Source organism: Anser brachyrhynchus (assembly GCF_964034855.1).
Source record: "Anser brachyrhynchus genome assembly, chromosome: 22".
Taxonomy (NCBI): domain Eukaryota; kingdom Metazoa; phylum Chordata; class Aves; order Anseriformes; family Anatidae; genus Anser; species Anser brachyrhynchus.
Window position 1 is genome coordinate 6,884,284 of NC_137715.1, and position 19,165 is coordinate 6,903,448.

The 19,165-nt window shown below is 65.8% G+C and overlaps 1 protein-coding gene across 6 annotated transcripts; it reads left to right on the forward strand.

Moving 5' to 3' along the window:
* Positions 1–2,508: 2,508 nt before the first annotated feature.
* Positions 2,509–15,283, forward strand: ADAM11 (ADAM metallopeptidase domain 11). 6 transcript variants are annotated; one of them, XM_080565059.1, is made up of 27 exons: positions 2,510–2,736; positions 3,386–3,570; positions 6,327–6,403; positions 6,913–6,979; positions 7,579–7,664; positions 7,763–7,829; positions 7,970–8,018; positions 8,144–8,211; positions 8,647–8,721; positions 8,802–8,873; positions 8,955–9,121; positions 9,205–9,289; positions 9,364–9,454; positions 9,533–9,584; positions 9,716–9,815; positions 10,143–10,214; positions 10,290–10,382; positions 10,480–10,560; positions 10,649–10,699; positions 11,248–11,311; positions 11,486–11,585; positions 11,661–11,780; positions 11,863–12,031; positions 12,098–12,212; positions 12,370–12,460; positions 12,869–12,886; positions 13,291–15,283. In XM_080565059.1, the coding sequence occupies exons 1-27, from the start codon at positions 2,679–2,681 to the stop codon at positions 13,304–13,306; spliced, it is 2,289 nt and encodes a 762-aa protein (XP_080421185.1). In that variant the 5' UTR covers positions 2,510–2,678; the 3' UTR covers positions 13,307–15,283. The 6 variants fall into 6 exon arrangements, with proteins under 6 accessions (XP_080421181.1, XP_080421182.1, XP_080421185.1 ...); XM_080565060.1 differs by lacking the exon at positions 12,370–12,460; XM_080565058.1 differs by lacking the exon at positions 13,291–15,283 and having other exon boundaries at positions 12,869–13,058.
* Positions 15,284–19,165: the final 3,882 nt, after the last annotated feature.

Genomic DNA, 19,165 nt, shown 5'->3' on the forward strand with positions numbered 1-19,165 from the left:
CTATTCTGCTGTATGCTGGGTAAAATTTGTCTGCCTTGTTTCTCACAGCTGCTTCCAGGGAGTGTGAATCTTCCCTGGCTTTGGGCTGGGCGGTGACTGAGCTGAGAAGGAGCTGCAGGGGGGCACCAGGTTGAGTAGGAGCCAGCAGTCCCAGAACGACCCCCGGGACGGGGCTTGCCTTAGGAACGTTGTGGCCAGCAGGTTGGGGGAAGGCGTTGTGCCTCTGCTTAGCACAGGGACAGCCACGTGTGGGATGGCCCCAGGTGGAGAGGGATGTGGAGAAACTGGAGAGCTGGCACTGGAGGCTGCTGAGATGGCCAGGGAACGGGCCTGGGGTGGGCTGGTGTTGCTGAGGGGTGTCGAAAAGCTGTGACTTGGGGAAGGGCAGTTACGGGTGTAACGGAGCCACTCTCTTCTTTCAGTGTGCCAGGTGGCCCAGTGGGGCTTCTGAGGTTGGGAGCAGGTTGGGAAAGGAAAAGCTCCCTGCTCAGGAGGGTGGGACAGCTGGGGACTTCAGCTGTCCTTCTGAAGCCAAACCCTCCCCTGTGTAACAGCCAAATTCTGGCACTTCTTGAGGGCAGCCGAGCTGCTCTGTGCACCCTCGAGGACCGTCTGAGCCGTCCAGCAGGTGCTTGGCTGGCATCAGCTGGCCTGGACCCCTCCTGTGAAGCTCTGGTACCCCTTGTCACTGCACCCACACCACTGCCACCCTGCTCTTTGGCCACGGGGAAGGCTTTGTGGGATGTGGCAGTGCACCCTCGGCCTGGTGGCATCAGAGGTGATGGGAAGTCCCCAGAGCCTGCTCCCAGCCTCGTGGGCAACCCTTCCCGCTTTGTTAAGGCCCTGTGAAGCATCAGGGAGAGGAAATGGGGAGGGCCGGGGCTAATTCACCTCTCCCAACCCTGCTCCATGACCTTTGGCATGTCCCTGCCTTCACTTCCCCTGCTAAAAGCTCCTGTCCCCTTTTTGCATGGTAGCTGGAGCTCCAAAGCAGCCGCTCTTCACAGCGCTGTCACCCCATCTTTGTGGGGAGGGCGCCCGGTGCATTAACGCGAGTCCCTGCTCAAAATCCTCGACAAACTTCAACCTCCGCCAGCCCCGTGGACGCGCTGAGCACCAGCACGTGCAGGGAAACGTTTCCCTGGGTTTGGCGCTGCCGTGGGGGTCCCCAGGGCCTTCCCCGCCAGCCAGAGCGGGGGGAGGCAGCAGCTCTATTATAAATGAGCCTCTGCCTCGGTCCAGCCGCAGCCGAGCTTTCTGCTATGCTCCGGGGAGAGGAGGCGGCGGCTGATCCCCGGGAAGCTTCGCGCTGACCCACTTGTGCAGCTCCCCATCCCTCCTGCTCCCCCCCGGGACCCCCGCGCTGCCGGTGTCTGTGCCATGTCCCTCCTGTGGCTCTGCTGCCCCCCCCCCAGGCTGTGTCACCTTCCCGTGCTCTTCTGCACCCTCGATCCCACGGCTCTGTCCTGCTGTGGAATGAAAGGGAATTCATCGTTTTTCCCCAAAAACAATTGTGTTTTTTTCTCCAGGTTGCTTTTTCTCCAGGTTGCAAACGCGGCCTTGCAGCACCCCCCAGAACCGGGGCAGCACGGGAGCACCCCGGCTGTGCTGTTACTTTCCCCCGGGTGTCCCCAGCCGGTGCGGGGGGATCGGGGCCAGCCGGGGTGTGGGTGGGGACCCCACGGCCCCCCCGGGTGTCAGCACCCACCGGTGGCAGCCCAGGGTTGACCCAGTTGCCCAGGCACCTCCATCCTGCCCCGGGTCCTCTGGCTCAGAGCTGGGATTTGATACTGGTGGGGGCTCCGGTACCAACGGGGGGCCAGTACCGACTGGGGGCTTCGGTACTGGTTTTGGGGGGGTGTAAGGGCTGGCAGGGCTCTGGTACCAGCTTGGTTTTGATACTGGTGGGGGGCTACGGTACCGGCTGGGGACTCCGGTACTGGCTGGGGACTCCTGTACCGGCTGGAGGGGGGGACTGGTACAGGCTGGGGGGCGCGATACCGACTGGGGGCTTTGGTACGGGCTTCGGGGGGGTGCGTAAGGGCTGGCGGGGCTCCGGTACCAGCTCTGATTTGATACCGGTGGGGGCTCCGGTAGTGGCTGGGGGGCACCTGGTACCGGCTGAGGGACAGGGCTGGTACCGGCTGGGGGCTCCGGTACTGGCTGGAGGCTCCGGTACCGACTGGGGGGGGGGGTTGGTACCGATTGGGGGCTTCGGTACGGGCTGCGGGGGGGCCGTAAGCGCTGCCGTGGCTCCGGTCGCGGCTCCCATTTGCTACCGGCGGGGGCTCGGGGCCCGGTGCTGCCGGGGGGGCTCCGGTGCCGCCCGGTCCCGCGCTGCAATGCCGGGGGGGGGGCCGCGGCGCTGCGGCAGGCGGGGGGCGGGGGCGGGGCGCGGCGGGGCGGGCCCGGGGCGGGCCCTGCCGGTGCCGGTGCCGGCGCCGGTGCCGGCGGGGGCGGGAGCGGCGGGGCCCGGTGCAGTGCGCGTGCAGGTGGCGGGGGCGGCGCGCACGGGGCCGCGGCCGCTCCCTCGGCCCCGCTCGGCCCCGCTCGGCCCCGCCGCCGCCGCCGCCGCCCATGCCCGGCCCGGGCGGAGGAGGGGCCGGAGGGAGCCCGGTGCCGCGGGGCCGCCCGGCGCGGCAGAGCCCGGAGCGCCGCGGGCGGATTATGAGGGAGCCATGAGCCCGCTGCGGAGCTGGCTGCTGGCCGCGCTCCTCTCGCTCACGCCGCGGGCAGGTAGGTGCCGGCCCCGCTCCCGCTCCCGGCCCCGCTCCCGGTCCCGGCCCCGCCGCCGCTGCGGGCTTTTTTGCTGCATCGACACATTTCTCCGCAGCGCCGCCCCGCAGCCGCGCGGGAGGGGCCCCGGGCCCGCCGCCCCCGGCCCCCGCTGCCCCCGGCGGGCCCCGACCCCCCCCGGGCCCGGTTGCTCGCGGGGGGACACCGGGACCGGCCCCTCTCGTGTCCCCCCCCCCTATTCCCCCGGTGACCCCCCGGGAGGTGGCCCCCGGCCGCGTTGCTCCGGCTGCGGAGCCGTTCCCGGTGTCCCCCTCCCTGTCCCCTCCGGGACCCGTCGCTCTCCCAGCCCCGTGTCCCCTGGGTGTCCCCGCCAGCACGGACCGTCCTCCCCAGGGCCCCCGGAGCGTCCCCTCCGCGTCCCCCGCCGTGTACCTGGCGCCCCGGGCGTCCCCTCCCGGGCACAGCGCCCTGCTCGGGTCCCCACTGTGCCCCCCACCCCGGGACACGTCCCCACGCCAGCCCTCCGTGTCCCCCCCCTCGGGGACACGTCCCCGCTGGGACGCAGCCCGGCCTCGGGTCCCCCCCCAGGACGTGTCCCCACGGCAGCCCACCCGCGTCCCCCCGCCACCGACCCTCTCCTCGCCCGCAGGTCCCGCCGCGCACGCCGGCGCTCCGCAGCGGAGGCTCCCGCGGGCCGGATGGCAGGACGGGCGGGTTGTTTCCGAAATCACCCACCCCAGCAGGTTAGTGGGGCAGAGCTCAGGAGGAGAAGTCCAGAAGCATCAGCTGGACACCAGGGTCAGGAATGAGCCTAGAGGAGGAGGAGGAGGCCCTGTAAGTGAACCGCATCCCCCCTCCGCTCTCTTTCAGGCTGGGGCTGGGGGCCCCCCGGGCACGAGGGCTGCTCCCGTGGTACCGGGGCCCGCGGCGGCTCCCGCTGCCCTCGCGGTCGGGCACAGCTGCACGCGGCCACGAGCGGCCCCGTGGCCGTGCCACCGCCGCCTTCCCCCCGGCCGGCGAGGCCCTGATGGCTTCCATTAAACCTCGGTACCGGAGGTGCGCGTGCGGGCGTTAGGAGAGATTGAAGGGCAGCACGCTGGCAGGGCTCATGCATAATGGATGGGCTCGCTGCTCGGAGCCGGAGCCGTGGCCCCAAATTGGAGCCGTGGCCCCACGGCATGACCATGCCGGCCATCGACCCTCATCCTGCCAGCCCCAAACCACGCCAGGCAGGCGGTCACGCTCGGACACGGCCGCTTTGCCTGGAGCCAGGGGGCGGCTGCATTTCGGGGAGCCGGTGAGAGCCCATCGCGCAGGGGGAAGCTTTCAAAGAGGCGGCCGCCGCAGAGACCAGCAATAATCGATTCCCCACATCCTTGCTGGATAAAAGGAGAAATAATGGGCTTAAATTGCAGCGAAGGTGATTTAAGCTTGGCATTAAGTAAAACCTCCTAACGGTGAGGATGTCACGGAGGGGGGGAAGAATCACCAGGGGACGGCTGCAGCACCGCCGGCGCTGGTGGTTTTTTGGGAGGCATTAAGCAGAGGCGTGAGGAAGCGCGGCCGTGGGGCGGGCAGCGTGGCCGCAGGCCCCAGGAGACAGGGTCGGGTGCTGCCATGGGTCCCAGCACCGGCAGAGCCCCTGCACGCTGCTTCCATCTGCACTGCTTGGCCCGCTGAAGGACACGGTCTCGGTTCAATGTCATCCGTGGCCGGGACGTCCCCTCCCGGGATCAGCTCTGGGGACGCTGCGTGGCTGCTCTGTGGTGGCAAAGGGGCCAGTGGGGCCATCCCATGTCCCTGTCACCCCGTGCCGAGCTGTGCCCATGGATGGCTGGCACCTGGTGGCTCCTGCTCCGGGTGCCCTTGGTGCAGCACCTGGCAGGGCAGCAGCTCTGCTGGCAGCCTGGGGTTGGGGCGCCCTGGGCACGGCCCCTGCAGCCCAGAGACCCCCTCGGTGGGGAAGGGGTGGGAGACAACAGGGGGACCCCGCACCGGGTCTGCCAGCCCCAAAGGGGGCATCACCTTCCCTCTGCGGAGCTGGAGGTGCCGGGGCCATCACCCAGCACTTCGATTTTGGCTTCCAGCTTAACCCCCTGCTGCTTCTCTCCCGCACCCTGGGCAGGACACGGTGCCGATGCTGCTGCCCATGCGCCCGGCGGTGCAGGGACACCCACTGGTGGCCAAGGAGCAGCTGTCCCTGCTGGTTTTGGCACTGTGCCCCTGACCCATGCTGCAGTCACAGCTTTTTGGTTCAGCAAAGCAGATAAGGGGGCTTTCACCCCAAAAAACACGGGAGAAGCACATCCTGACGATTTGGCTTCTCCTTGCTGTAGCTTCCCCCGGGGGGCAAAGCCCAGGGGCTGGCAGGTGGCTCAGGGCCGTGGCGGGGGGGCGAGCGTTGGCTCCCGTGGGACGCACGGGGATAGCGAGTGACAGCCGCGTGTCGGAGGCGAGGGTGCTTTGGGGCATGGTGGGGGCCGGAGGTGAGGAGCCACCGGGCGGCCCCTCACCCACGCGAGGAGTTTGCCAGGTCTCAGCCGGGCGCTGCAGAGCGCGGCTCCCGCCTCCGGCACGCTGCCGCTCGCAGGAATTAGGTCACGAGCGGCGGGCGCCGCAGGGCGGGTGAAGCGCCAGCTCCGCACGCTGAGCCCGGGCTGCTGCAGCCCAGGCAGGGCTGGGGGCTGAGCTCTGGCAGCCCCGGGCAGGGCGAAGGCGGCTCACCCCCAGCTACCGGTGTCCGGTTACCGGCTCGGAGGAGTTTGGCTCGGAGGAGTTTGGCACCTTGGCATCCTGGGGTGGGTTTGGCGATGTCCGGCCGGGCTGCGGGAGCAGCAGTGGCTTCCGCCGAAATGCTGCTCGGTGACGCGCTGGTCCCCAGCGCTGCTGCTCCGAGATGCTGCGCTCCCAGCACTCAGACCACGGGCAGCTTGGGTCACAGCTAGTGAAGTTTTGGGTGAAAAAATGATGATTTCCTTTACTTTTTTTTTTTTTTAATTGAAAGAACACCTTCAGAGACCACATGATTGAGGTCTAGGGATTATTATTTTTTTCTTTAGGTAAAAATCAGAGAAGTCTTCATCAGCTCCAGGTGGGAGCCTCGGCTGCTTTTGATGCCTGCACCCTTCATCAGGGCAGGGCTCGGTGCCGGGCACTCGTGGGCGCAGGCTCTTGGGGCACCGCGAGCGGGGCTGTCGGAGCGATGCCGTGCTGCATCGCGGCGTGTGGTCCTTGCCTGGCATGGGGGGGCCGGGGGCTGCTGGTGATCTCACGGCGGGGCTTGCGATGCGCAATACGTGACGGCGACATCGGCCAGAGGCGTCCCTGCGCCAGCCCAGCTGCCGTGGGACCAAGGCGCCAAAACGGCCGCTGCGCTCCTTGGTGTGACACCAGATCCGTGACGGGTTTAAGGCCAGATCCTGGCTTGGGGTGGCAGCAGGCACATCAGCTGCTCCTCATTCCCACACTGCCATGCAAACACTCTCTGCTCCGCTCAGACCCGGCTGTGATTTTTCACGATTCCAATGGGATTTCTCCCGGCACCGGGCACGCGGGGCCGTCCATGCCTCACTGCTGCCACTCTCTTGCAGGGGGTGCACCTGGCACAGGTGAGCTTCATGGTGCGTGCCTTCGGCTCGGCCTTCACCCTCGACCTCGAGCTCAACCAGTAAGTGTCCTGGGGGGGGGGGGGAACGGACCGCTGTGGGGCCGCCACTGCCCCCACGAGAGGGACGGGGTGCAGAAGCAGTGGCATCTTGGTGCCCCCTGGCACTCGGGGAAAGGGGACAGGTGGATGTCCTCATCGTGTCTGCTGGGAGCGTGTGCCTGGCACAGCGTGTGCCACTCGGCGTGCTGGCACAGGCGTCCTTAATATTTGATGGAGTCGCTCGGAGCTGTCCCAGCTCCAGTAACGGAGCCCTGAGCCTGCTTGGCCATGGGCAGAGCTGCGCTCCAGAGGGAGAGGGGATGTAAGAGGAGCCAGCGCCATAGCAGGGGGGCCGCAGGCCTTGGGTTTCCCAAACTGCGGGGTTCCTGCACCAAGGCGATGCCGGGTGCACGGGGTGGCACGTGGGTGTGTGCCGGAGGATGAGGGTGCATGGGGCAGGGGCACAGCCGTCTCCATCCTCCTCCTGCCTGCTGCCCTGCGGCCTCTCACCCCTCTGCTCTTCCCCGCAGCCACCTCCTTGCCTCACACTACGTGGAGCGGCACGTCGGCACGGGCAAGAACAGCAGCCACAGCACAGTAAGCACCGTGCCGCGCCGTGCCAAGCAGCACCACAGGGCCCACGGTTCCATGCCGGGCTGTGAGCGCCGAGCTGCCCGATGCAGCCCTCGGTTCATGGATGATGGCCGTGGGTGGCTCCACCTGGGCAGCCTCATGGTGCCTCTGTGCCCAGCACTGGGTGTCCGGGCACTGCCCCAGCAGATGACGCAGGGACACGCATCCCGTGGGCACTGCTGCAATGGGCTCCCCGCTTGCCCCTGGCACGGTTCAGCGCATTGCCACGCTCACAGCCTTGCTCTGGGACAGTGGTGGTGCCTGCTCGGGCATTGGGCTGGGAAGGCAGCGAACCCCAGGGGACACCAGCGATGGGTGCAACCACCTGCGATGGGCAGGATGGGGCCCAGCAGTGCCATCGCTGCCGTGGGGGGGTCCGAGCGGGGCCGGTGGCTGCAGGGAGCAGCACGGCTCCAGCAGAGGCGGTGTGAAAAAGACAAATGGGATTTCCAGAAATAGCTCCTCGGGCGACTGGTGCTGGCCCTGCCCGTCGCGCGGAGCTCCCCGTGCCGCAGAGGCAGCGCCGGCCCCATGGGCTCAGCGGCCTCTCCTGGCTCTCGCAGGGTGCCGGGGAGCACTGTTATTACCAGGGCCGGGTGCGCGGCCGGCCCCGTTCCTTCGCGGCGCTCTCCAGTTGCCAGGGCCTGCAGTGAGTATCCCGCGTCCGTGATTTGGGTCAAAACGGATGTTTCGAGGGGTTGCTACACCCCGCCAGCACCCTCTTACACCTCTGGGCTTCCTTTGCAGCGGTGTCTTCTCGGATGGCAGGGACACATACCTGATCGAACCCCAGGCGGGCACTGAGCACGGGCAGGTGAGCTCGCCCCTGCCTCAGTTTCCCCATTGCAGGGTCCGGCTGTGGGTCAGGGGTGTCAGGGGACACGGCCTCGGGGACACGGGGAGCTGGAGAGCAGGGGCTATTGGGTGTTGGTGACACTCCTCTCCCCACCGCAGGGCCTTCGGCCACACGTCATCCAGCGCACTCCGAGCTGCGCCCAGCCAGGTGAGCACCACGCTCGCTCCTGAGGGCTGGCATCCGTGCCACTGCGCCTGTGCCCCCTGCTGTTCCCGAGCACGCAGGGCAGTGCCCTCATCCCGCACACCGCCAGCTCTCTGCCTTCCCTCCAGGCTGCCTCTTCGCTGCACTGGACCACTACATCTCCGACAGTTTACCCAAGCTGCGGCGGCGGCGGCAGGCAAGCGACGGTGGCAGGGCTGTGGGCACAGGGTGGAGGACACCGGGCAGGGGATGGGGATGCTCAGCCCCAGCCAGGCTCCGGCTGCCCGCTCAGCATCTCTGAGGTGGCTGCTCGCTCGTGGCACAGCCAGAGCTGGTTTGTGGGTGCTGGAGACGTGTTTGTGGGATGCTGCTCCTGCACAGGAGCCCCCTTGGGAGCCACCAGAGAGGCTGTAGCTGGGGCGCGATGGGGTGTCAGTCCCCAGGTCCGTCCTGCCAGCTGTCAGTAGGATGATGCCAGTACTTCCCAAATGTACCTCGAGCCGCAAAACAGGGCTCAAAAATCCCATTCACTGCACTCTCCCTGAAAGCGAGAGGCTCCACGGGGCCAGTCCTGCCCCATGCATCCCCCCGGGGTGTGGGGAGTGGCTCAGCTCCTGGCTCCTGTTTGCAGGTGCGACGAGCGCAGCACACGGTTCACAGCGAGACCAAGTACATCGAGCTGGCGGTGGTGAACGACCATCAGCTGGTAAGCACCGGGCCGAGAGGAGCCGAGCAGAGCGGGCAGCGTGGGCCGGCCCCAGCCCTCCTCACCTCCACTCCCCCCAGTTCCTGCAGCTCCGCAAGTCTGTGGTCCTCACCAGCAACTTCGCCAAGTCCGTGGTCAACCTGGCCGACATGGTGAGAGCGGGGTTGTCCCTGGCGGGTTCGTCCCTGGCCCCCCGTGGGTTTGTCCCCAGCGCCGTCCTCTCGCCCGCGCAGATCTACAAGGAGCAGCTCAACACCCGCATCGTGCTGGTGGCCATGGAGACGTGGGCCTCCGAGGACCGGATCCGCATGGAGGAGGACTCGCTGGAGACACTGACCGAGTTCATGAAGTACCGGCGCGAGGCGGTGCCGGAGCAGAGCGACACCGTCCACCTCTTCTCGTGAGCACTGCAGCCACACCACCTCCCCTGGGGCCGGGAGCCGGCGGCCGCTTTGCCCATCACCTCCTCCCTCACCCTTGCAGGGGACGGACGTTTCAGAGCAGCCGCAGCGGCACCGCCTTCGTGGGGGGCATCTGCTCTCCCGGCCGCGGCGGGGGGGTCAATGAGGTGGGTGAGGAAAGCAGGCGGGTAGGCTGGTCGAGGGGTCCCCCCCCCGTGACCCCGCTGTCCCTCCCGCGCAGTACGGCAACGTGGCGGCCATGGCCGTGACGCTGGCACAGACGCTGGGGCAGAATGTGGGCATGATGTGGAACAAGCACCGCACCTCGGCAGGTACCCGCCGGGCGGGAGGCACGGGTGCCATCCCCGGGGGCTGCCAGGGGATGCAGCTCCTCTCCTCTCTCCTCACAGGGGACTGCCGGTGTCCCGACGCGTGGCTGGGCTGTATCATGGAGGACACAGGGTGAGTGCCCGTCAGGGGGCTGCATCCCTGCATGGACCCGTTGGCTTTGGGCAGCCCGCTCCACGGCACCCTGTGGGGAGATGCTGCCTGGGGTTGGCGTCCCCCGGGGTCACCGCCTCCCCCTGCCGCAGGTACTACCTCCCACGGAAGTTTTCCCGCTGCAGCATCGACGAGTACAACCAGTTCCTGCAGGACGGCGGCGGCAGCTGCCTCTTCAACAAGCCCCTGAAGGTAGCGGGCCTGGCACCGGGGTGGGTGCAAAATGGGGGTGAGCAATGCTGGGGAGGGTCAGGGGGTCCCCTGGGGCTTGTGGGCTGCCCCAGCCCTGTGACACGCGAGGTAATGGTGCTGGCTCCAGCTCTGGTTCTTAATTGACCGATTGAGCTGCAAAATTGCCTGCAAAATGTGAGAGGTCGGCAGGTCCTGCCGTCCCTGGGGATGCAGAGCCCTTTTGGGGGTGCCGGGGGGCTCACACCCCCCTGGGGACGCTGGGGGTGGGAGTGCTGTGCCCAGCACCCGCCGCATGCCCCCGGCTGCAGCAGTCACTCTCCCTGGCAGCTCCTGGACCCTCCGGAGTGCGGCAACGGCTTCGTGGAGGCGGGCGAGGAGTGCGACTGCGGCTCGCTGGCGGTGAGCGGGGCCGGGGGCCGGCGGCGAGCAGCAGGGCCGGCAGCGGGCTCACACGCTCGCCACCGGCCCCGGCAGGAATGCGCCAAGAGTGGAGGCAACTGCTGCAAGAAGTGCACGCTGACCCACGACGCCATGTGCAGCGACGGGCTGTGCTGCAAGGGCTGCAAGGTGCGGGGCAGGCGGCGGGGGCTGTGTCCTGCGGCGCACGAAGTCCCTGGGGGCCACGGGGGTTTCTGTGCCGACGCGTGTGCCTTCCCCTGCACAGTATGAGCCGCGTGGCGTGTCCTGCCGGGAGGCCGTGAACGAGTGCGACATCCCCGAGACCTGCACTGGGGACTCGAGCCAGGTGAGGACTCGGGCTGGCGGGGACAGAGCGGGGCTGTGGGGCCTCAAGGGGGCTCACAGCCTCACCCCTCTTCTTTGCCCACCCCTAGTGTCCCCCTAACCTCCACAAGCTGGATGGCTACTTCTGCGAAAATGAGCAGGTGAATGTGCCCCGAGGGACGTGGCCAGGGGGCTTGGGCACATCCCGTGGGCTCCGGCATCGGTGCTGGCAGCTGCAGTGCATGGGGTGCATGCACTGGGGAGAGCAGGACCCCACTGCAGCTCTGGTCCCTGGGCTGTGCGAGCCCCCCCAGTGCGTGGGGTCATCCGTGCCTGTACAGCTGTGTGTGCGCACCTGCAGCCATGGTCCCTGTGCCGCGCACCTTCCCTGTGCATGCAGTCGTGGTCCCCGTACCCCGCAGGTTTTCCCATGTGTGTGCATCAGCAGAGATGGCCCTTATGTCGCGCAAGTCTTCGTTGTGCATGTGTGCCTGCAGGCATGGTCCCCGTGCGCTGCAAACCTTCTGTGTGCACGGGTCCTTGTACCGTGCAAGCCATCCCTGTGCTCGTGCAATTGAGGCTGTGTTTCCGGGGCCGTGTGCCCCAAGCACATGCACCCAGGGTTGTCACCCTGCACTGCCCAAGCCACCTCCTTGGGTGCTCACCCGTGGGTGCCAGTCATGCCATGACACCGCTCCCTGCTCCCCAGGGCCGATGCTACGGTGGGCGCTGCAAAACCCGAGACCGGCAGTGCAACGCGCTGTGGGGTCGCAGTAAGTGCCCTGCCCGCACCACACCCTGTGCCCATCAGGGAGCGCGGGGTGGCGATGTCTTTGCAGAAAGCCCCAGGGTGCTCAGAGGAGTGCCCCGTGCCCCATCCCCTGCAGCGGGGGAGTTGCTGGGGGTGAGAAACCTGGGGCAAATGGGTGACGCCTGCTTTCTTCCAGGCTCAGCAGAGCGTTTCTGCTATGAGAAGCTCAACGTGGAGGGGACCGAGAGGGGCAACTGCGGGCGCGAGGGCTCGGGCTGGATGCAGTGCAACAAGCAGTGAGCGAGCCCCCCCCCATGCCCCCCCACCTGCCACGTGTCCCCCTTGGTGCCATCGCCCCCCGTGCCTTGCAGGGATGTGCTCTGCGGCTTCCTCCTCTGCGCCAACATCTCGGGTGCTCCCCGGCTGGGCGAGCTCAGCGGCGAGATTGCCACCATGACCTTCTTCCATCAAAACCGCTACGTGGACTGCAGGTAGGTGCCACTGCGGGCACGGGGCTGGGGCCACCGTGGGGCCTGGGGGTCCCTGCGTCACCCACTCACTGCCCTCCCACAGGGGCGGCCACGTGCAGCTGGTGGATGGCTCGGACCTGAGCTACGTGGAGGACGGGACGCCCTGCGGGCCCAGCATGCTGTGTCTTGACCATAAATGCCTTCCAGTGACAGCCTTTAACTTCAGCTCCTGTCCCGGCAGCTGGGACGGGAAGATCTGTTTTGACCATGGGGTGAGGAGGGGGGGCTCCCAGGGGTGCGCGGGGCCATTGCAGGGTGCTGACGCTGTCCCCTCACAGGTCTGCAGCAATGAGGGCAAGTGCATCTGCCAGCCCGAGTGGACGGGGAAGGACTGCAGTGTCTACGACCCCATCCCCGAGCCAAAGCCCACAGGCGAGACGGAGCGATACAAGGGTCAGTGCGCGCTGCACGGGGGCTCCCACCGTGTCCCCAGCTCCCTCCCCCCTCCATCCCAGGACTGCGCCTCAGCTGGGCACAGCTTGGGTCCCCAGGGTGCCCCGTGGCCCTGTCCCTGCTGACCTGTGTCCCTGTCCTCTTCTCCCTGACCCAGGTCCCAGTGGCACCAATATCATTATTGGCTCCATCGCTGGGGCCGTGCTGGTGGCTGCCATTGTCCTAGGAGGGACTGGCTGGGGATTTAAGTAAGCAGATGCCGCATGCTCCTCCTCATCTCCCAGCATGGCAGTGGGGAAGGTGGCCCTGGTGCCATCCCTTGGGGATGCGAGGATGCCTGGTGCCCCTGTCCCTGTGTCCCCTTTGCCCCCTGGCCCTGCCTGCATGCGGCACCAGGACCTCGCTGTCACCCCGACCCCAGCTGTGTCCTGCCCGTCTGTCCCCAGGTGCGGGGTCCCGGGGGGGCTCCCCCCAGCCCTGTCCCGCTGTGTGCTCGGGCACCAGCACCCCTACGTGCTCGGGGCTATGGCTGCTGCCCATGGAACCAGGGGGTGTCATGGGTCAGGGGGCAGTGGCGGAGGAGGGGACACAAAATGAAGGAGGGGAGACATGGGGGGGACACTGACGCTCCTGTCCTCTCCCCCCGCCGCCCCCAGGAACATCCGTCGAGGAAGGTACGACCCAGCACAGCAGGGAGTGTAGCCCCCGCCGCCTGTCCCCCCGTCGTCTCCTCGTCACCGTCAGGCACCGGCGGCCCAGCGGCACGGGACCTCCGTCCCCGGGCCGGGACTGCTGCCATGGGCCCGTCTGTCCGTGTCGCTGTGTGTCCGGCTGCCCCTGTGCTGTCTCCATCTCTGTGGCCCCCCCCATAGCTTCAAAGAGCCAGCCAAGGCGGGGGGGGGGACCAGCCCTGGGAATAAACTCGCCGGGTGCCCGCAGCAGGCGAGCGGGGCCCTGGCAGCGGCCCCCCCCCCCGGGTGCTGGCTCTTTTGGGCTCAGTGTCCCTTGTGTCCCCCACCCCCCGCCGCCCCCTGTGTCGCACCCCCACACTAAAGCGCTCCTCACTTCTGTGTTGCAGGTCCGGGGGGACCTGAGCGGGGCCTCCGTGCCTTGCGCCCCCCCTCCAGCGCCTAATTAACAGCAATTAAAGGGGGCGCAGCTGCCAGGAGTCCGCCTGAGGAGGGAGGAGAGCACAGGGGGGGGCCTGATTGCGGGAACCCCCCTCCTCGACCTCTGCCGCACCACCACCAATGTCCAGGCCCCGCGGGGCTGGACTCACTCATGGCACCGCGATGAATGTACCTGGGGGGGGCCGTGCCAGGAGCCCCCAAACCCGCATGGCTCTGGGGGGGTGGGGCTGGGACTCCTCCCCCCCAAACCCACATCAGCATCTTCCAGCTTTGGGGGCCGAATCCCCCAGTTCCAGGCCAGTATCTCCCACTATCAGGCCAGTTTGTCTTTTCCCCCCCCTTCCCCGCCCCAGAGCAGGGCCTGTCCCCCACCACCCCTGCAACCCAGGGGCTGGGTCTGCACCCCCAGCTGTGGGACCCAAAAAGCAGCCCCCTGGATGTGCAGTAGGTGTGCAACCCCCCCCTCTGCTTCCCCCCCCCCAGTTTCGTCCGCTTCTTACCCCATTTCATGGCTGCACCCTCCTGCCTCCTGTCCCCAGCACTGGGGTCCAGCACCCATGGGTGCCAGGCTCTCCCTGTGTCATGTGCGCTCCCCCCACCTCGCCAGCCCTGACAGGTGAACCCCAAAATGGGGGCACGGGGGAGGGCAAGGGGCCACACTCAGGTGCTGAGGTACAGGGTGAGCCCAGGGCAGTGTCACCCCACCCCTGTCAGCGGTCCCCGTGGCAGGCACAGCACATGTGCCACATGTCACTGTCGTGGCTGGCGGGGGGGGGACGTGTCACCCACCTCCTGTCCCCAAGGTGCCCTGCATGAGGTGTCCCCCCCAAACCACAACCCCACAGAGCACTCGGGGCCTCCACGGGCCCCTCAGAGCACTGGTGACACTCGGTACTAGGGGGAGGTCCCCGCTGTCATCCCCTGGAGGCAGGGGAGGGTGGGTGCCTGGGGGGGTGACCTAGGGCTGGAGTCCCCTGGTGTGCTGTGAGAGCCCACAGCACGCAAGGGTGCCTCAGCTGTGCTGGCTCAAGCATCGCCGGCTGTGGTCCCCCACCCAGGGCCAGCAGCGTGCCTGCTGTCCCCACGTCCCCAGCCCTACGGGGTGGGCCAGTGTGGGGGTACCGCAGGACATGACGGGGGGTGACCAGACTTCCACGGCCTCAGCTGCGGTGGTGGCCCCTCACGTGCCTTAGCCTCCGGGTGTGAGCGCAGGTGGGTGCCCTGGGGCTGGGGCTGAGGGGCATGGGGGTGAAGGGCAGGGGTATTTGGATCTGGACCCCTCCCTGTCCCCTCCGTCCTCCCCCATCACCATCTCTGTCACCACACTGTCCCCAAAGCTGTCATGGCTGCAGTGGTGGGGTGATCCCCGCTGCGAGGGGACACCCCCTCCCCAGGCCCTGTGTGTGGGGGGGGGGGGGGGGCCCATGTCCCTCCTCTGCTGCCACTTTCACAGCAAGAAGCCACATTCGTCACTGGTTTGGGGGACATTAATATATAAATATATATAAATATTTTTTTTCTCAATGATTTTAATGCCATACAGTCAAGCAGTGCCGCTCATGCGCCGGGGAGGGCCAGACTAGGGGAGAAAAAGGGGGGGGGGGTGGCACCCGGTGCTTCCCGAGCCCCCCCCCCCGACCCCCAGCAGGCCCAGTCGAACAGCCCCGGCCCAGCTGATGCCAGGAGAAGCCCTGGGGCCGGCAGCAAGCCCCCGGCCCGCTGCTGCCCGCCAGCCACCCCGCACCGCCTCGCTCGCGCTACCCGGCCCTCCCTGCGCTCGGCCTGGCCCCCCCCCGCCGGCCGCACCTCGCCTCGTGCCCGCGCTCCCGCTTCGCACGCGCCAGGGAGCTGGTGGGACCCGCTGGGTGCGCGTCACCCGGCCCCCCGGGACGCCTCCTGCAATGTCGCAGACTTTATTTACAATAAAGACTTGGAAAATCAGCGGGGTCTCTTCCTTCCTCTGGGGAATGGTGGCGTGGGAACGGCTGTTCAGGGTGGTGCAACATGCACTGCCCCCAGATTGCACCTCTTCTGAGATGTCATGGCCATGGTGATGTTCTGGTCCCACATGTTCCCCCCGCCCCCCTTCCCTGCACCCCATGTGCCCACCCCAGGTGGGCTTTGTGGGCTGGGGACACCCCAACCATCACGTCTGACTGAGGGGCAGCAGAGCAGCTGGTCCCACTGCACGGAGACAACAGCCGGCGGTAAGTGCCACAACGCTCTGTCCCCTTGACTGTCTGGGGACCCTGCCCCACAGTGGGGACGTGGCTGCTCCCTGTCCCGGCACAGCGCTGCGCAGCCCAGTGCCTGCCCTGTGACAAGGACATGGCTCAGTCCCCGTGCCATGACGGGGACTTGTGCACTAGCAACTGCCTCCCATGGGGCCCAGAGCCTTGCCCACCTCTGGGATGCAAGAGCAGCCATCCCATCACGGGGACGCATGGGCAGGTCCCTGTCCCCTTGAGGGGACACCACACCTTGTCCCCCATCCCACTGCAAGGACACACGGGCAGGTCCCTGTCCCCCCCCCGGGGACACCCCAGGGCTGGGTCAGTTCCGTGCGGGGTCCTGCCAGTGCTCCCAGGGGACTCATGGGGCTGGAGCAGCCTCCACGGGACCAGCCCAGGGTATGGGCCCAGGCTCGGGGACGCTCACCGGGCAGTGGGAGGCACTGTCTGAGTCCCCATCCCCAGCTGGCCTCCTGGGGAAGCTGCAACCTGCACCCTGGGGAAGGGGCTGGGGTAGCCCCCGGCAGAGCAGCACCAAGGAGGCAGCAGCATCCTGCCCAGCCCTGGGAACAGGGAGAGCTGCTGGCCCCGGGGTCGTGGCGAGGCCTGGACGTGGCTTCTGGTGCCGCCATGCAAAGCCCGGCCCTGCCGGACTCCTCATTCCAGCCGGACTCCTCATTCCAGCCGGACTCCTCATTCCAGCCATATTCCTCGGCACATTGGCCACGAGAGGGCTCCCCCAGTCCAGTCCATGAGCATCTGCACGCCTGGACTGGACGGCACAAGGGATGCGCTGGCGTCCCCGACGCTGCTGGGCCACGCGCGCTCTGTGGGCCTCAGCCCTGAGAGGATGGAGGCCAAGGATGAAGACACAGAGCAGGGCTAGGGCTGCAGCATGCTACTGCCATTTGGTGTCCTTCAGCCATATGGCTAGGACAGGGGACATGTTTATCGCTGCTGCCAGCCAGCCCCACACTGGACGGCTGAGAGAAGCATGGCCAGCCCCAGCAGCCCTCTGCTGGGAGGCCAAAGTGCCCAGACCCCAGATCCTCCTTCGCAACAGCACAGCAGTAACACCCCCTCCAATGTGGGCACAAAGACAGGCTCGAGGTGACAGCAGGGGGAGGCAGCCACAGTCCCCTTAGCCCTGACAGCGGTGGGAGAATCTTCCTCGGTGTCCCCCTGCAATGTCGGGCTGGTGTCTGGATACCACTGTGACACGTGCATCAGAAATAACCCACGGGGTTTTTTTGAATGTTGAGTTACAGAGGGCCCTCAGGGTCAGGAGGAGGAAAAAAAATGGCTTAAAGTCACCCCAGCTTCGGCAGCGTGCTTAGAGCAGGCTCCTAGCCGGGGCTCACGGGGAGGATGCTGCAGGATGTGTGTGGCGCAAGGGAGTTGCTCCCCAGCACAATAAAATCTGTGAGAGCCAGCGGGGTCCAGCGCCCAGGTGTACTCAATGCACCAGGCTGCAGATCCTCTGCCGCATGAGCTTCTCCAGCTCTGTTTTAGCTTCCTCCACCACAGCACCCCCCTTCCTTTGCCTTGAACAGGGACTGCCCCAGAGCGTGCCGTCGCAGTGCACAGACCAGCTGCACGCTGCCCCATTGCTGCCTGTCCTTCTCAAGCGCTTTCTCCTACTTTTAACTCACCGGCTTTAGGCTAAAGCCCAGGCCTCACAGGCAGCTCTGAGCCAGACTTCTCAGCATCCCCAGCCAGAGGACACTTCAGCAACACTTACTAAAAGTTAACCGTATGCCAGGGGAGAAGCCACAGACTTCCACGCCTGTGCCATGTGCCGAGATGCTGTCACCAAGCTCTGGGCTCACTGGCACCGTGTCCAACACAACAGTCCTCCGACAAAGGCAGTCCTTGCTGTGCAGCCAGAGCTGGCTTTCCGGTCCCTCGGAGGTCACTTGCAGAGCCCTCTCCCTGATCCCGGTGCAATGCGTCCTGTAACACAGCACACCTGACAGCCTGCAGGGAGTAACAGCTTGGGTATGCACGGAGGGTGTGTCTGTCAGAGCAGCTGTTGCTTACAGGGCTAAAATCAAAGTTATTTCCCTGTCTTTTCACTGAAAACAGCAATGAGCCTCTTAAGGGTGGATCCTGCCAATCACAAAGTCCATGCTGGGGGCAAAAAAAAATAATAAATAAAATCCTCTTATAATTAGTAAAACCAAAGAAATAAGAAACCAAGTCTTCTGCAGCCTCCTCTGTGTCTGTGCCATTACATAATGGGGAACCCTTGAACCTAAAAATCAATCTCTCTGCTCCTTGGTTGCAGACACTGATGGTTGACCATCTGGCTGTGACTTTTCAGCTATAATCTAATGAGGCAGACCTTGCTTTTAGGGTACACACAAGGAAGAAAATCCTCATGGACTCCTCGGGAACATGGTTGCAGCAGAGGCCACAGCATGGCATGGAGCCACGTGAGCAGCAGCTTGCACAAGCAGGAGGCTATGATTTTTCAGCTTTTGTACCCGTAAGAAAGTTGAGATGTTTTGGTCAGCTTCAGAGAGCAGAGGGAGATGTCAGAGGGTCAGGAGCCAATGCTGCTGTGTGAAACGAAACGGAGAAATGTCACCCTGAAGGGAGTTTTTGTTGGGGGATAAATCAAAAGGCGAAAGCAAGCAATACGCCAAATATTGGCTTCACACACTGCAACACAGCTCAAAATCCATGTCCTCGTTTCCATGCAGATACAGCAAATAACTGGAGGCACAGAGCTGAACTCTGACCATAAACCAGGACACGCGTTTTCCAGCCAGGAAGCCCTCTGAAGGCTGAGAAGCACGCTCACACTGAAGCCACGTCTTCTGCCCATCTGCCCCTTCCCTGCCAGAAGCCCTCTGGCCATGCCCCACCGCCCACCACGAGCTGCAGCCCTACCTGCACCCACGCCCCGAGCAGCAGGCACTTTCTGCTCCAGTCACTTCATGCCCTGGAAGACACCGCTTGGCTGCGCCAGTGCCTTTCCCTGTTGGGAGACTGGGGTCTGGAGAGAGAGGGGTTGGCGAGGGCAGCGCCTGCTCTGGCTCTCCCCCAGGAGCACTGGTGCACGGTGCCCATACCGGGGTGGCAAGGACTTGGTGCGGTCCTGCCCCGTCACTCTTGCCCCGTTCAGCTATGCAAGGCTGCCTCTCTGAGCTGAGGCTCTCATTTGGCAGAGGGACATTTTAGGACAATTACCTTTTTGTCGCAGGAAAATTCAATGTGACCACAGAGAAATTCTGCAGGCAAACATCTGATAAAAGGTACAAAGGAGAACGCGCACGTCAAGTGAAAGCAGATCCTGGCTCTGTCTCACCTGCTGTGGGAATTTCGTTATTTAGGCCCCAGCTGGAAACAAGAAACAAATCAGTGCACGGAAAAGAGGCAGTTCGGGGAAAAGCAGCGAGTGTCTCTGAGCTGCCTCGGCTCCGCACGGCTTACACAACGCTGTCAGCCCAAATGGCACTCCGGCGCGCTGATCAGAGACCGCGCGCTCCAGGGGAAGGGGAGCAGCAGCGCTCCCAGCCACTGAGGGTTTGCCAAGCACCACCGCCTGCAGCGGAGGTGACTCCAGCGTCAGGTGAAGCGGCAGGAC